Source organism: Cololabis saira, chromosome 21, assembly GCF_033807715.1.
Source record: "Cololabis saira isolate AMF1-May2022 chromosome 21, fColSai1.1, whole genome shotgun sequence".
Lineage (NCBI taxonomy): Eukaryota > Metazoa > Chordata > Actinopteri > Beloniformes > Belonidae > Cololabis > Cololabis saira.
The window spans coordinates 25,077,308-25,092,313 of NC_084607.1; the positions used below are offsets into that span (position 1 = coordinate 25,077,308).

At 40.5% G+C, this 15,006-nt stretch overlaps 1 protein-coding gene across 16 annotated transcripts in view; it reads right to left on the minus strand.

Moving 5' to 3' along the window:
• mapk8ip3 (mitogen-activated protein kinase 8 interacting protein 3) overlaps positions 1 to 15,006 on the minus strand; it is a 34,507-nt gene that overhangs the window by 4,989 nt on the left and 14,512 nt on the right. For 5 of the 16 annotated variants that reach the window (XM_061710902.1, XM_061710894.1, XM_061710900.1 and 2 more), the window contains 20 exons: positions 13,447 to 13,464; positions 12,419 to 12,476; positions 12,040 to 12,192; positions 10,194 to 10,251; positions 9,892 to 10,043; positions 9,715 to 9,771; positions 9,440 to 9,610; positions 8,384 to 8,543; positions 7,012 to 7,062; positions 4,744 to 4,833; positions 4,118 to 4,273; positions 3,681 to 3,846; positions 2,614 to 2,811; positions 2,330 to 2,507; positions 2,078 to 2,197; positions 1,494 to 1,574; positions 1,312 to 1,379; positions 967 to 1,115; positions 645 to 816; positions 405 to 518 (listed from right to left, as the gene is read on the minus strand). In XM_061710902.1, the coding sequence (XP_061566886.1) occupies positions 405 to 518; positions 645 to 816; positions 967 to 1,115; positions 1,312 to 1,379; positions 1,494 to 1,574; positions 2,078 to 2,197; positions 2,330 to 2,507; positions 2,614 to 2,811; positions 3,681 to 3,846; positions 4,118 to 4,273; positions 4,744 to 4,833; positions 7,012 to 7,062; positions 8,384 to 8,543; positions 9,440 to 9,610; positions 9,715 to 9,771; positions 9,892 to 10,043; positions 10,194 to 10,251; positions 12,040 to 12,192; positions 12,419 to 12,476; positions 13,447 to 13,464 (2,370 nt within the window). The remainder of the gene's footprint in view (positions 1 to 404; positions 519 to 644; positions 817 to 966; positions 1,116 to 1,311; positions 1,380 to 1,493; positions 1,575 to 2,077; positions 2,198 to 2,329; positions 2,508 to 2,613; positions 2,812 to 3,680; positions 3,847 to 4,117; positions 4,274 to 4,743; positions 4,834 to 7,011; positions 7,063 to 8,383; positions 8,544 to 9,439; positions 9,611 to 9,714; positions 9,772 to 9,891; positions 10,044 to 10,193; positions 10,252 to 12,039; positions 12,193 to 12,418; positions 12,477 to 13,446; positions 13,465 to 15,006) is intronic. The other 11 variants (XM_061710906.1, XM_061710903.1, XM_061710895.1 and 8 more) reach the window with 5 other exon arrangements.

Genomic DNA, 15,006 nt, shown 5'->3' on the forward strand with positions numbered 1-15,006 from the left:
GTTGAGGCAATTTGTAAAATGAATGACAGTCATCCACAATTTACTCCTAATTATCTGCATAACAGATAATTAAAATTAAAAAAAAGAAAGAAAAGAAAAAGTAATTGAGTAAATAGAATTAAAGTCACTAAAAATACTTTAGAGAGTTTAAAATGATCCTGTGGTGAAGGTGCTGGATTCATATTCAGACCAAAAGCCAGTTTTGTTTGCCACATTGTCCAAAGGTCACTAAAAACAAGTCTCAGAAATGTTAAATAATATCCAGACAAAACTGCAAAGTATTTTCCTCATTAGAGGCCATTCTTAATGTTTCATTAACTTCTGATCACTGTTTAAAAAATATGTTCACGTGTGGATTTTTGTTTGTTGTGAGCTACTTGCTGCAGGAATAAACCAAGACTCACTCTCTGTCAGAGGGATGGAGATGATCACGCCGTTTCCAGTTCCCACCCAGAGACGATTCCCACCAATCAGGAGGGCTGTTATTCGCACAAACGAGAAGCCCAGCTTGCCCGTACCTGCGACAGACAGCCAGAGTGAGAGTGGGAAGCGCAGCAGGCGAGTGGAAATGCTCCAGCGGGAGGAACATTAGCAAAATGATATAAACTCATTTATTCTCGACAAAAAGAGCAAGGAAAACTCACCCAACATTTTGCTGACGTATGGCTCAATGTCAACGTCCTGGAGGTGTTGGTGTGTGTGTGCATGGTACAGACGCAGCGTTGAATCTAGCCGGATCGACACCCACACGCCATCACCGATCCACGCCAGCTGACGCACCTGACTTTCCCTGCGAGGGTGGGCGTCGAAGGACTTCTGCAGGAGGCAAAAATAATCAGACTAAATCCATGCAACAAGGCAGTGAAGTTACAATTATTAAAAATGAAATAGTAAATGCACCCTTAATAGAACAGACATCAGCTAAATGATGAGTAAAAGTTATCAGCAGGCTGGTGCAGACGTTACCTCAATCTGCATGCTTTTGGGCTGAATGACATGAATCTTGTTCTTGTAGCCACACCACACTTTATCATGGACTACAGCCATGCAGCGGATGGAGTGATGAGGTCGACCAAGGTCCATGAGGTGGTAGTTGGACAAATCCCACTGGCCATCTATAAACACCCAATACATACAAACCAAATGTGAAGCTATTCTGGTTAACCGCTGACAGCAGATTCTGGTTTCAATCAATCATGAAGTTTAGTGTTTTATCATCTGTATTAAGTGGCAACAAGTATGTTTTTTTTTTGTTTTTTTTTACATCCAGCTTTTGAGGTAGACTGGAGCAAATGATTAAAACACCATTACCTTCGGATCTGTGGAATATGGCGAGTGTCCCATCAGCAAGGGCGACCAGCACACGACCTTTCACATGCCTGCAACCCGACAGGAAACACAGACTGTTGGGCACATTTTTTTAACACACTCACAGAGCCTGAAATCAGATAGATGTAGAGGTAAACATGTCAGGCGTCTGCAGCGTTGCTTACACCAAACTGAGCACCGAATCTTTGAGTTTGATGGAGTGGAGACACTTCTTCCAGTTTCCAACAGCTGAGTGGACGTAAAGCCTTCGAAAAACATAAATAAAATAAACATTTACTGCATTTTGACTCCGACAGACAGTGACGATTTGCTGGGCGATTTTGGACAAAAATAAAATCCAGATTTTTTTCTCTGAAAACCCGATTTTCGATTTCGATTTAAATTTTTTTGGTAAAACTACAAAAGACAATGGAATAAATTGTTTCAAATATTTTATCTTTATTTTTAAAGAAAAATATCAAACAAATTTCCCTATTGGGAATGAAGTGCAATTGAAAGATACTGTAAATCCTCCTTGAGTTTAGTAAAGTGACAACATTTACAATTTTCTTGACCAAACAAAGACGACTAGACGAGCTCTGTCTGTAATGCAGCCAGCTGCAAAAAAAGGAAAATCGATTTTCCGATTTTCCTTTTTTTAACATCGGCTTGATTAATAAATCCGATTTAGATTTAAAATCGATTAATCGCACAGCCCTAACAGTGACTGTGGAAAGTGCAGCCAAACTATGTCAGTGCAGTGTCTTACCAGCCATTTTGAGCCCCAAGCCACATTGTTGGAGCCACGCTGGTGTAGTTTTTGGCTTCTTCACATCCATCCTCTGACTCTGTGGTTTGAGAGGTTTCCTCTTTGGATTGGCTTGTGCTCCTGTGTGGAAACGCATCATGCAGAACCTGCATCTTTTCTGCTCATGTGCTAAAGCTGATGACTATTCTCATAAATGTTATCCCAGAAATTCCAGCTGTCTCATCTTTGCTTGGACTGAGTTTGACCTCCTACCTATCGAAGCTGTCAGCCGGGCGAGGGTCGGTGAAGACGTGCTCAGTAAACGGGCCCGGAGGTCCAGATCCCAGTTCCGTGTGGTTGGCCGTGGACTCCGACACCTCCGTTGCCTCTGTAGCTTCCTCGGCCGACTGGGCGGGGTGAATCTTCCCGTTCATGGGGGGAGCAGCGGGAGCTACAGAACGACATCAGTCAAATCAACTCACACGTCAGCAGCCTCGAGTCCTCTCTCATCTTTCTATATTACTACAAAGCTGTAGGAGCGTTTATGATGTGGCCACCTTGTCCTTTGTCCATTATGGGTGTGTCAGTACGTGAGGAGCAGTTGCTACGGGCAACGCTGCAGTTGGTGGCGCAGCCAACGAGTGTGATGCCGGCCAACATACCCTCCACCCCACCAGTGTCCTCTCCACTCCCTGCTCCTCCGTCTATTGGATCCAAGACGATCTCTCCCGCCGGATAATCACTCTCACTCGCAGCTAAACACACGGAAAGGCAGAAGTGCGAGTCGGTCTCACCACTGAACAACATCTGATGTAAGAACATGAAACTGACTGGTAGGAATGGGCGATATTTTACCGTTCACGATATACCGTCAAAAAAATTCCCCACGGTAAGAATTTGTCATCTCACGGTAAAAACGATAAATTCCTGTTGATGACGTTTTTGTGTAAAGCCGGATTTATGGTTCTGCGTTAAATCCACGCACAACGTAGGTGAAGGAAGGAAGGAAGGAAGGAAGGAAGGAAGGAAGGAAGGAAGGAAGGAAGGAAGGAAGGAAGGAAGGAAGGAAGGAAGGAAGGAAGGAAGGAAGGAAGGAAGGAAGGAAGGAAGGAAGGAAGGAAGGAAGGAAGGAAAGAAAGAAAGAAAGAAAGAAAGAAAGAAAGAAAGAAAGAAAGAAAGAAAGAAAGAAAGAAAGAAAGAAAGAAAGAAAGAAAGAAAGAAAGAAAGAAAGAAAGAAAGAAAGAAAGAAAGAAAGAAAGAAAGAAAGAAAGAAAGAAAGAAAGAAAGATAAATTCCCATTAATGAGGTTTTTGTGTAACAAACATGGCGGATCTGAGTCATTAGTTTTGCAGTACAGGTGGACTAATTTAATTGGTTTTTATTAATTCAATTTAATTGGTGTAGTTTAGTAGCATTTAGTATCTTTTAGAGCAGTGTTTTGGCTCCAAAGACTGAATGTGGTGATAGATTCATAGTTAAAAAGGTGGAGTTGAATTGGTATTTTTTTTATCGTCATTTTTATCGTTATATTTATCGGATAAATGCCAGAAATTATCGTGATACATTTTTTAGTCCATACCGCCCATCCCTACTGACTGGATTAAAACAGCTCGCTCCATCTGACCTGGAACACTGGAGATGCAGAGCACGTGGGCATTGCAGACATTGAACTGGTCCACCAGTGAACCTGGCTGGTTGGCGTCAATGATGACCACTTTGCTGGCAGAGTGGGTGCTGGTGAGGATCCACACCCGACTGTTCATGGAGTCCATCTCCTGGAGCTCCTTTGACTGAGGGAGGAGGGGGAACACAACAGACAGACGGCGTCCATTATATTGTCAGCTATTTCCTCTAAAATAGAGTGGTTTATTGCATTATGCTCCATGGGAACAGATGTAAACTGTATTAACTGAGATCCAATCTCACTGAAGTACAAATCCCAAGAATCGCAATATCACTGTATGCTTTTATCTTTGTTAATCTCCATCTCATTTGCTGTGTTAATTATAGCAGATAAGTAAATAATATAATATAATCAGAGAGGTTTTATAGTTTTTCTACCTTTCTCTTTTCGGGGGATGTGTGACTGTTCTTCTTTTCTGTCCCGTCCTCTTCAATGTTCAGGGGGTCGCTGACGCCTGGCGGAGCTTTAGCCGGGTCCCCCTCCTGGCTGCCGGCCTTCCACCCCGTCAGGTCCACTCCTGCTGCACACCACAGCTGCAAATATGTTTAGTTTAGACTCAGTGAACACATCAGGCTACGTCCAGATTAAACAGCACTGAGGGCTAAAGAGAGCAAGGTCACTGACAACACATCCAGCTGCTTTGCATGCGTTTAAACTCATGCATCGCAGCTGATAACGGGGGGTGTTGTCATTGATTGATCCTATTATTGTACTGTTTTAAAGCTCTTGGAAAAGTTTACCAGGAAGATTTATTTGATGGATGTATTGTTATACATCAGATGCTTAACTAAAAAAAAGGGATATCAGATATATAATCTCCTTGATGCTACAGAAAACAAAACACTTGGCAAGAAAGTCTCATGTGAAGATCATACTTAAAAGAAGTTATGTTTAGATTTCCACACGTATTCCTTCCTCACAGGAAAAACCTAAAGTCTAAACAAGTAAATCGGGCTAAACACTTGCAGAGATACAGTCGTCAGCTTTACGGTGGATGCCCCACCTTCCTGTTGGGGTCTTTCTCCACCAGAGGACGACAGTACACCGGGACGGGAACGTTCTTCATGCGGTTGTCCTCTTTCTCATTGCTGGTCTAAAAGCAGAGGGAATGAGTGTTCAGGAGAGAGAAATAACAAGTGAATTATCATCTGCCTCCATCAATACATCAGAAAGAAACCAAACTCAATCACTGTTTGTAAATGCATCTGAAGTGCATATTAAAACGGGAATTAAAGGAAAAACTCCACTGCTTTCCCCAATACACAATGTGCTCAGCTTTTCATTTTTATTCTTCAACCTCCCACAAATTCAAGGACATCACAGGACTACTGCCAGCGAGTGTTTGCAATGCAAATAAGGATGGGAGATTTCCCAGATCAGATATCAGTGACTTGCTATTTATCCAGTGCATAACACGTTTGTGTAGGGATAGGTGTGAGATGTGAAACTGTTGCATAATGCATGTTATTCACAAGAAACTGTTTCTAATTCCTGTGCTGTCTAACTTTACTGCCTTGGTGCATCTACCCTAAAATATATTAAATGTGTAGAATACTCTGCTTAAAGAGGTTGTTATTGACTAATTGATTATCAGCATATGACAGAAGGTAGTTAAAAACAATCCATCCATCTATACCCGCTTTATCTTTTGCAGCGTCACGGGGGTCTGCTGGAGCCTTTCCAGCTCATTACAGGTGAGAAGCCTGGACAGGTCACCAGTCCATCACAGGGCGTTAAAAACAATATATAGGGTATTTCAAGTGGATTTTTCCTTTAAGAAACAATGGCTAAGATAAAATGAAGCAGTTAATACATGACTTAATCAATGTGTTAAGTGTGGCAGGTGGAGACAGACAGACAGAGGTTAAAAGGCTGCAAAACCAGTGTTTTTGCAGAGGGAGGAAAGATAGGTTGGGATCAACTCCACAGACATAAGACTTCATCAGAGAGCTGCAGTCATGAGGTGCATTCAGCATATGTTTGTAGGATATACTGTACTTAAGATTAGTGATAGTGATTCTGACTCACATAACTCCTACAAATGAAATGACTCTATTCATATTCATGCATTTCCAGGCCGATCACGTATCAGACATTTGTCACGTTTCCTTTGAAACAGTCTATGTGTTTTTGGGTTTCCATTGTCTGCCTCTGCAACACGCTGGTCGGGATTCTGATCCAGGCCATGGTAATACTCAAAGGCTTGAATCAAGTATATTGGACTTCTTTTTCTTTGTTCTCGAAGACGTTTCCTCCCCCATCCAGAAAGACCTGTCAGTTCAAATTGACTGGTGGGGAGATTGCAGTTCATAAACTGCTCACATCACTGACCCTCCCGTCGCTCCTGTGAGTTATCAAGTCCATTGGAAGTAGTTTACCTGCTTTTAGTCATGAACCACCCGGGTAGGAGATCCAAAGCTGCAATGTAAGAGTTGAGCACGTAAAAACCTAAGGGCCATCCTCTCCGTTTACTGTTGGCTTGTCGTCTCCTTTTTCAAACCTTCTGCTTCAAAGGAGCTCTTGAAGTCCAGGTGGACCACTGAATTTCAACCCGATGAGCTACTACGTTGCAGCAGGAGTTTGGAAAGCTGCTGTTATGTTTCTCTGCTGTAAAACTGTGTTTTCTGATTAGTTTCTGATTAGATGTTTTGTCCTGAGGGTGACACAGTTGTTGTCAGAGTTTGGTGTTAACTTTGAACTGCTTTAGGTTGTTGTGTTTGCAGTAGATCCTTTTGTGTATGACAGACAGTCCTGCATATACAATATGTGATGGCAACATTTGACTCCTCTTTTTCTTTCCTTCTCCATTTGGGGTTTTTATTTTATTTCTTTCCAGATTATTTTGCTTGACTTGAAGTGGTCTCGATGTACTTATGCTCCTTTCCTTTTTTCCCCTCTTTCTTAGTGGGAATGTTCTCAGTCTGATGGTGTAGATTTCTGATGACACTGGTTGGTGTGAACCCAAAAACAGGTTTTGGGTAAACCTAAGTGTTCAGACATCAGTCCTCCTCCATATGAACATCACAGTTCAAACATGGCAGCTTGTTGTTTTCTGCATCCTCCCCGGTGAACTTGATATTGTTGTCTCAGTTGATGAGTTCAGAGAAAGCCTCTTGTCTACGTCTTCAAGAACCAAGAAGTCCAGCTGCCTTAATTCAAGCCTCTAAAAAAGATCAGTCTGTCTCTGCAGGAGCCAGAGCTTTGGGTGGAGGGTTAAAGGAAGGAGGGGAGCCATAAAGGCGCATGCTGGCACTCTGTCGGTCTCACTTGCCTGTGTTCTCTTCAGCGAGCTGTCCTGAGCGCTGTCCGTCTGACCACCAGTCTGTGGGAGACCAGAGTTAGAGCTGCCTGCCTACCAGCGCTCTCTGCCCTCAGGCCTAAAGTCAGCCTCGGCCTGCCAGCTGAAGTTTCAGAGGCATTTACACGCTGGGACATTGTGTTCATGCTTGAAACCAAAGTGAAGGACTCAAAGCTCTTTGCTCACTTTAAAAACCCCATATTGTACATTTCTGTTTATACATTTTATCTGTCCTAAGTCATCCTACGTCACTTTTTGTAAAGACTCATATCCGGCACTTTAAAACCTCATATTGTACATTTCTGTTTATTTCTGTTTATACATTTTATTCTATCGCTTATTTTATCTCTTATATATTTGTTTGTTTTTATATTTTTATTTTTATTGTATTGCACCAATCACAACAACAAATCCCTTGTGTGTGTTAACAAACTTGGCAATAAACCCTTTTCTGATTCGGATTCTTCTGATTCTGATTCTCTTTTCTATCAACCTGGAGTGGATCCAACTATAACTCTTGTAAACAGTCTACATGAGACATGTGTACTAATCCTAAACTTAGGAAATTCTCCAGCAAATTAAACATCTATTAACAACTTTAAACAGCATTTTCTTCACATATATTCAAGGAAATTACAGAATCTTTAAAAAGTTAACAACGGTAAGTATTTGTGACCCCACATTTCATTTTAAAGGCCTATTTTTTCCACAGGAAGTCCAGAAATATCCAGGGAATTAACTTGTGTTTTACTCTTCTTAGATCTTCTTAACGATAAGAAACTTGTCCTTTGACAGAATATATCAGCCATTCTTCATGTTTAAGCTGCTACACGTGCCAGAATGTGCTAAACAAAAACAGCAGTCAGCATTAATCAGCAGCCTGACATGAGCGCCGTTTCATGTCCTCATCTGTCAATAAATCTATCACGACCTCATGCGACAATTTTAAAAAATAACTTGTGATTCCTCCAATAATAACAGCATAATGTTTGATGTTTTTCAATTATGACACAATTACTTTAAAACAGACTCTAAAACAGAAGTTTATGTTTTTTTTAGCTTGTAAATGGATATTGAGGATTCATGACAAAGTCTATGTTGTGTAATAAACTAGTAATACCGGTACCCTGTTTTTTTTTTTTTTTAAATTACAAATCCTTTTGACGTGATTATATCCGCAATGTTTAGAAAGCTTGGCTTTAAAAACTCCTCCTCAACACTGTTCCACATGCTTGGAATCTGTGAGGTTTACAGCTCCTTTGTCAATCTGTGCAACATCTGCATGTTTTGCTACACCGTGACACGTATGAGGAGTCACAGTGGGGGGGGGTTTATGCACGTTTACCTGTTTGAATCGCGATGGCACGCTCCAGCCACAGGCCTGCATGATGCCGTCATCGCGGCGCATGTGCTCTCGCACTTGCCTGTACTGTTCGCGCCGCTGCTCTCGGCGGGCCAGCAGTGCCGAGTCACTAAGGAGAGACGCAACACCGTTACTGGCCAGTCTGGAAGCAACGGGAGGGAGGGAGATGACAGAAAGCGAAGCGTTAGCAGCCTGGCCAGCCAGCAGCGAGACACAGTGAGAAAAAAAAGAAAGAGAAGAGAGGAAGACAAGAAAAGCAATAGCAACAGAGTTGTGAGGACTCCTTAAAACTCTTTGTGTGGTATTTCTAACTTGTAAAAGAGCTGTGGTGGAGCATCCAGTTTCACCTCACATCTCACCTCTACATAAAAAAAAACATTTCTTCATCTTTATAAGATATGAGGGAGACAATAACTCCACCCACGCTGCAAGAAGGAACGCTACTGCAGGTCCTTCATCCCCACATCCATCAGACTGTATAATAAGCAACTGTAGCCACCCGTGTGCAATAAACCTGTCTCTTTGTAAGTGCAATAACCACTAAATACCTCACGTATTTTTGAAAATATTTGTAAATATTTTGTAAATATTATCCGTTTTTTTGGTGTTTACTATTTTTTTCTCTCATGTACATACTCTTTTTCTACTTTTTATATTGCTCTTTTTTATTATTTAACTATTTATTGGTTATTTCTATTTAAAATGTTTTGTATAAGGCGTGTGTGTGTTTTGGCTGCTGCACGACTGAATTTCTCCTCTGGGAGATCAATAAAGTCTTCTATTCTATTCTATTCTATTCTATTCTATTCTATTCTATTCTATTCTATTCTATTCTATTCTATTCTAACCAATCTCAAATGTAACATTATGTAACTTTAAAACACACATTTAAATGCTGAATACATCTAAAAACTTCTCTTTGGAAGGTCTTTGCTCTGCAAGCTGCCACAAAGCAAGCAAGCCACCAGGCGGACTGAGAAGGAAACAAGCGTGGAGGCTTAGTAAGGTGTGGTGGAGCTGCGTCTGGCTGCTGCTCACTCTTCTGGGAAGAACTCCAGCGTGCGGTTGGAGGTGGAGATCTGACACATGGTGTGGCCTCGTCGCTGGGTGAGACTGGCCGGTGAGGGAGACTTGTAATGGATGTTGACGTTGTAGTATGGCCGTTTGACAGGCGGAGGGCTGGACGATGAGCTGAAGAGACGTGCAAAGCTTGGGGACAGAGAGGGAGCAAGACAAGGACAAGTTTTACCTTTTGTGTTCCTGATGTGACACATTATCAATGTGTAATTTGAATTCAGTAAACATGTTCTCACAACTGCCAGATGGTCGACTTCTTCTTCTCTGTAATTTGAGGACTCTCCCTGGATGCCCTGATTCAAAACAGAAGTAAAGGCAACTCAATAATAAGTCCACTGCGCCTTTAAAATAACATAACTGTATATGGACGACACAAATAAAAACCAACCAGCTCACATGTGCTTGGTGCCTACCTGATCATCTCTGTCCACCGTACAGCTTCCTGCAGTTCCATCAGTCTCTCTTTGTACTGGTTCCTCTCCATCAGCACACGGGCCATCTCCACCCGAGTGAAGCGCCGCCTCGGAGTCATCGTCATGTCCCCGTCTTGCATCGGTGATGAAAACTGCCGGCATAAAACAGATTGCAGTTTTATTTAGAAACACACCCATAATTTCTGTGGAGTCTTTCTATAGTATTGGATTCTCATCATTAAGTTTAGGCTCATGAACACCAGTTTTATATTCAGGTCTGAAAAAGAGGCATTTTTACTCACGTCATCCCCTACTTCGTCTTTGGAGTCCCGAGATGCACCAAGAGCCTCTGCTCGTAACCTGCAACCAGGGTGCAAAATAATAATAATAATGAATAATAATAGGGTGCAAAAGCACAGTTGGAAGTTGTGGTTTTACTTGTGGAGAATCAGATCGTTGTGGAGGAATTTGGGGCTTACATCTTTGTAGGCCAAGTCCCTGAGAGGGCAAAGTGGTATTCCAGGAACTGAACTGGAAGTGCACTTTATTGTGTCACCCCAGGAGCTGTCACATGACAACTGCCCCCGTGTGGTCAGAAGTGATATTGCTACATAGAGTGGCTTTAACCAATTTGGCTTGATCATTTTCCTGCTCATCAGGTCAGTCTTTTTTGAAAAAGAATATTGTTGTCATTTATCAAGTAAGAATTTTAGAAATGAAAACAGATGGTAAAAGCGAGGAGAAATTTCTGTGGTGATTGTTCTTTACAGGGGCGGGGCTTCAGGGGGGGCTGAGGGGGGCGGTATTGCCCGTCCCAGAGCCCAATGGGGCCCCTGAGGCAGCAGGCCCTGTCCGCGTATATGTATAATATGTTGTGCTGAGATTTTCACACTTACAGTTAACATTAAAACAAAAATTGCAAGTGAATCTCCAAATGTATTTTGGGTAAAATCGTTCGTCATCAACAGCCGTCTATTAACGTCATACGTCATCGTCGATCACTTGTCAACAGAGCGCAGTAATCCTACAGCCGAAACATGAGCGGGAGTTATAAACACAAAAGTGGAGCGATAAAACGCAAATAAAAAGAAAAAAGGGGGAAAGAAAAAGTCAAATTGCCCAAGCTAGACGCATATTTTGTTCGCCCTAGTCCTCCTGTGGGAGATGAACCTGACGTTGTTAGCAGTGATTCATCCCCGGGATGAATGACGAGAGGCTCCAGGCTGCAAAACAGCCCGGTCGTTCTGATATGTTCCGCTACTCGTTCTTTAGCATCAACTTCGTTCTCACAAGAGTCAACATTTACTTTATTCATTATAAGACCGATTTTTCCCTATACAGGACTGTCTCAGAAAATTAGAATATTGTGATAAAGTTCTTTATTTTCTGTAATGCAATTAAAAAAAACAAAAATGTCATACATTCTGGATTCATTACAAATCAACTGAAATATTGTAAGCCTTTTATTATTTTAATATTGCTGATTATGGCTTACAGCTTAAGATCAAGATTCCCAGAATATTCAAATTTTTTGAGATAGGATATTTGAGTTTTCTTAAGATGTAAGCCATGATCAGCAATATTAAAATAATAAAAGGCTTGCAATATTTCAGTTGATTTGTAATGAATCCAGAATGTATGACGTTTTTGCATTACAGAAAATAAAGGTCTTTATCACAATATTCAAATTTTCTGAGACACATTTAGCAGGACAAAGAGTTCCCACACAACTAGATTAGACACCCTGACTTCCAACTACAATTAAAATGTAAAGATATTTCAGGTTTGTTCTCACACCTGACTGCTCATTTCAGGGATTAATAGGAACAAAACAGTCTACAACAGAGAAAAAGTGTGCTGTGCATTCAGATGTTTGTCCTCTAGTTGTCACACATTGTCACATCAACACGAGCAAGCATTCAAGACTATCATGTAACGTCTTCAGTGTCTGTTCCTGGGAGCAGTCTGTTACTTTAGACTTTAGACGTTTAGGATTACAGGTCAACTGTTATTGCACTTATTTCGTCTGATCTCAGTCCTGTACCATCCTGCCGAGCACATCTCCTACTACAGTGGAATATGATTTCTCCTTGCACGTTTCATATTTAACCCACTGAAAAATAACATGCTGATATCTTTATTTTTTACCTCTTCAGTTCCTCTTCTAGCTCCTTGATTCTGGCATCCACCTTGTTCTTAGACTGCCGCACCGCCTCCAGCTCCTCCCTCAGGGCCTCCTGCTCCCCTGACAGCTCGTCCACTTTGGCAATAAGGTCATTTTTCACAATATTGAGAGCATTTCTGTTAAAGAGCAGAAAGAAAAAATAAAGCTAGATATAAAACACAGAACTATACAATCTCGGCCACATTTCTAGCTTATTGAACTAGTCAAGTAATGTCTTAACCACTTTCACATTAAGACTTTTAGATAATATTACATGTATTTTTTCTTTTGTATGAATGGCTAAACATGTATTGGCTATGTATAGATTGACAGTTAAACACAGATCTTCCTTGTGTCTCTTACTTGGTCTCTAGAAGCTGTTTGTTCTCTGTCAGCAGGTTCTCCACCTCCTTGCCCATCCCTGAAACATCACAATCACATCTCTGTAACTCTTCAAACTGCTGAACAATTAATACCAAAAGCATTCCTTAGTGAGTCTGTGTTAAAACTGCTGTTCAGGCCAATCAAACTCAATACCCACTCGTGAAGTTATGGAAAATTAATGACAAAGTCATGGTTCTGTTATCCAGGATGTGTTAATAATATCCCACTCAACTTATTAACTTATCATTCATTCCCATTACTGCAAGAAATCAACCCGAAACCTTACACGGAAGCAGCAAGCATTGTGAAACATAAGCCAAGCAAGCAGATTAAATATCCACAAATCAAATTTTCACACAAAAATGTGTGAAAAAATACAAATAAAACAGAGCAAAATGCCAAGAGGTTCTTACACATTTTTTAACACTGTTAGTGGCTTTATCGTGTAATGAAAAAGATGGTTCTTGGCTAAAGTGGATTACAGAAGCCTGCAGTGTATGCTATGGTATGTGATTTGACTGCAGAGGCAGAAAATAAGCAAACATTTATTTATTTATGATGAAATGTATGTATTAATTTAATAAAATGAATATGTCTTCTCACTTTGGTTTTCAGTGACTGTCATTTTTCTGTGAAGAGCTTCATGTCATAATAGCAGCTGTTCACTTTAGCTACTAAACTAAACTCAACACTTATTGAAATGAAAAGTGCTTTAAATGTGTCATCCAACCATTTCCTGCCTATATTACAAACATGCACCTTCAAAATTTAACTCACAGCTGATGTTCTTACCACGCAACTGGCCAAATTATTTAGTGAAAGGCTCTTTGGGTGAGCTTTTAGTCAAAGCATATGAAAGATTTAGGGATGTAAGATGCAAAAGTGGCACAAAATATAGAAATAAAGCCACATGAAAACAGACACAAGGAAGCAACCAGAGAGGATGTGAACGCTAGCAGGGAACGAAACAGTAAAGTGACTTTACGTGAAGGCAAGAGGTGCCTTACCGAAGAAATCATCGCGGACTGAAGGCAAAGGAAGAAAAAGGTGGGGAGGATAAAAAGGGGGGTGAGAGAACAAGAACAAAGAAGATTAGAGACGAGAGAGAAAATGAGAGGAAAAGGAAGAGAAGAGAGAGGATGCTTATGAGTTTATTCATTTGGATTTGAAGCTTGACTGAGGGAGTCGAGCACCAAAGCTGCAATCTGTCTTTCCTGCTCAAAAAAGCGTCAGTGGTGGAGAGCGTTTCGTGTTACCTGAGAGATCATTTATGAGTTTTACGAAGCATCCTCAACTATACGTGAAAATCTGGTGAATGCATTTCTTTAACTTCCTATGAAATGGACATTGGAGAGCTGTTTATATGCCATTTATATTTATATATTTTTTTTTTCCTTACTTATCTTGCACTTATATTAGGACCAGCACCTGTAATTTCATTGTTATGAAATATGAATGATGACAAATAAAGAATCTTGAATCTTGTTAGCATCTAGATAATTATGGATCTACAGTACCTAAAACCAGAGAGTAGAGCTGCAAAGAAAGTTTGTTATTAAAATATATTTCCTCTATTAGAGTATACAGGGTATATCTATAAAATATCATAATGTATAGTTAATATTCTAACATATACAGTATGATATATTATTTTAAACAGACAAAAAAACCTTGCTATAAATAAATTATGTGAAGTACATCCAGTTTAAGAGGGTACATTGCAGTTTACTGCATTGGACAGTACAATAGCACAAACTTCCCCACAAAGCATTTTATTAATAATGCATCTAGAAAAATATAGATTAGCTGAAACTCTAAATTGTTTTGCTTCAGTTATTATTTTTAGTCTACATGTGATATTTAAACTCTAAGTAAAAATACCCCCTCTAGACCACAAGGAGGCAGCGTATCTCCAAATCCATGGGTCAACTGCTGATGTAAAGCACACTGAAGTTGGACAAAGTGTATGACTCGTACTGAAGTGGTATTGTTACATAGAGTGGCTTTAAATGAGCTAATACCTTTTGTCACGTTAGTGTTTGTAGATGCATCGCTCCTGGGTTACCATGGGAATGTGTCTACAATTGTCAACAAAACTCAGATGAGATTAATGTTTATTTTGCGCATTAAAATGATCCAGCGCAGTGTGAAGTTTGAGATCCAGGGGAGGCACGGCCCGTTCAGATTCCCAAACGACTATGTGTTTTTGTCAGACATCACCTTTGTGACTGAAAATCCACACTAGAGCACCATCTCCTTTGTCCATTACTTTTTTATCTGCTCTTACGAGTTTGAATTAGTCTTATTGTGATGAATTTGAGTTACTCTTATGCCACGTTTTTATCTGCTTTATATGTCTTAATGTCTCATATACTTTTTAGCATTCAGCTATGAGCAGCATTTCCTTTCAGCTGTGTTCTTCTCAGTTTTATAAATAACGTTGGTATGGTATTCTTTAAGCATTCTTTCACTCTTCAAGATGTTGAACAATCCAGTTTAAAACTTTACTATCTTCTCACCTAGACACACAACTTCTAGATTAGACACCCACGTCCAGTCTAAAGATT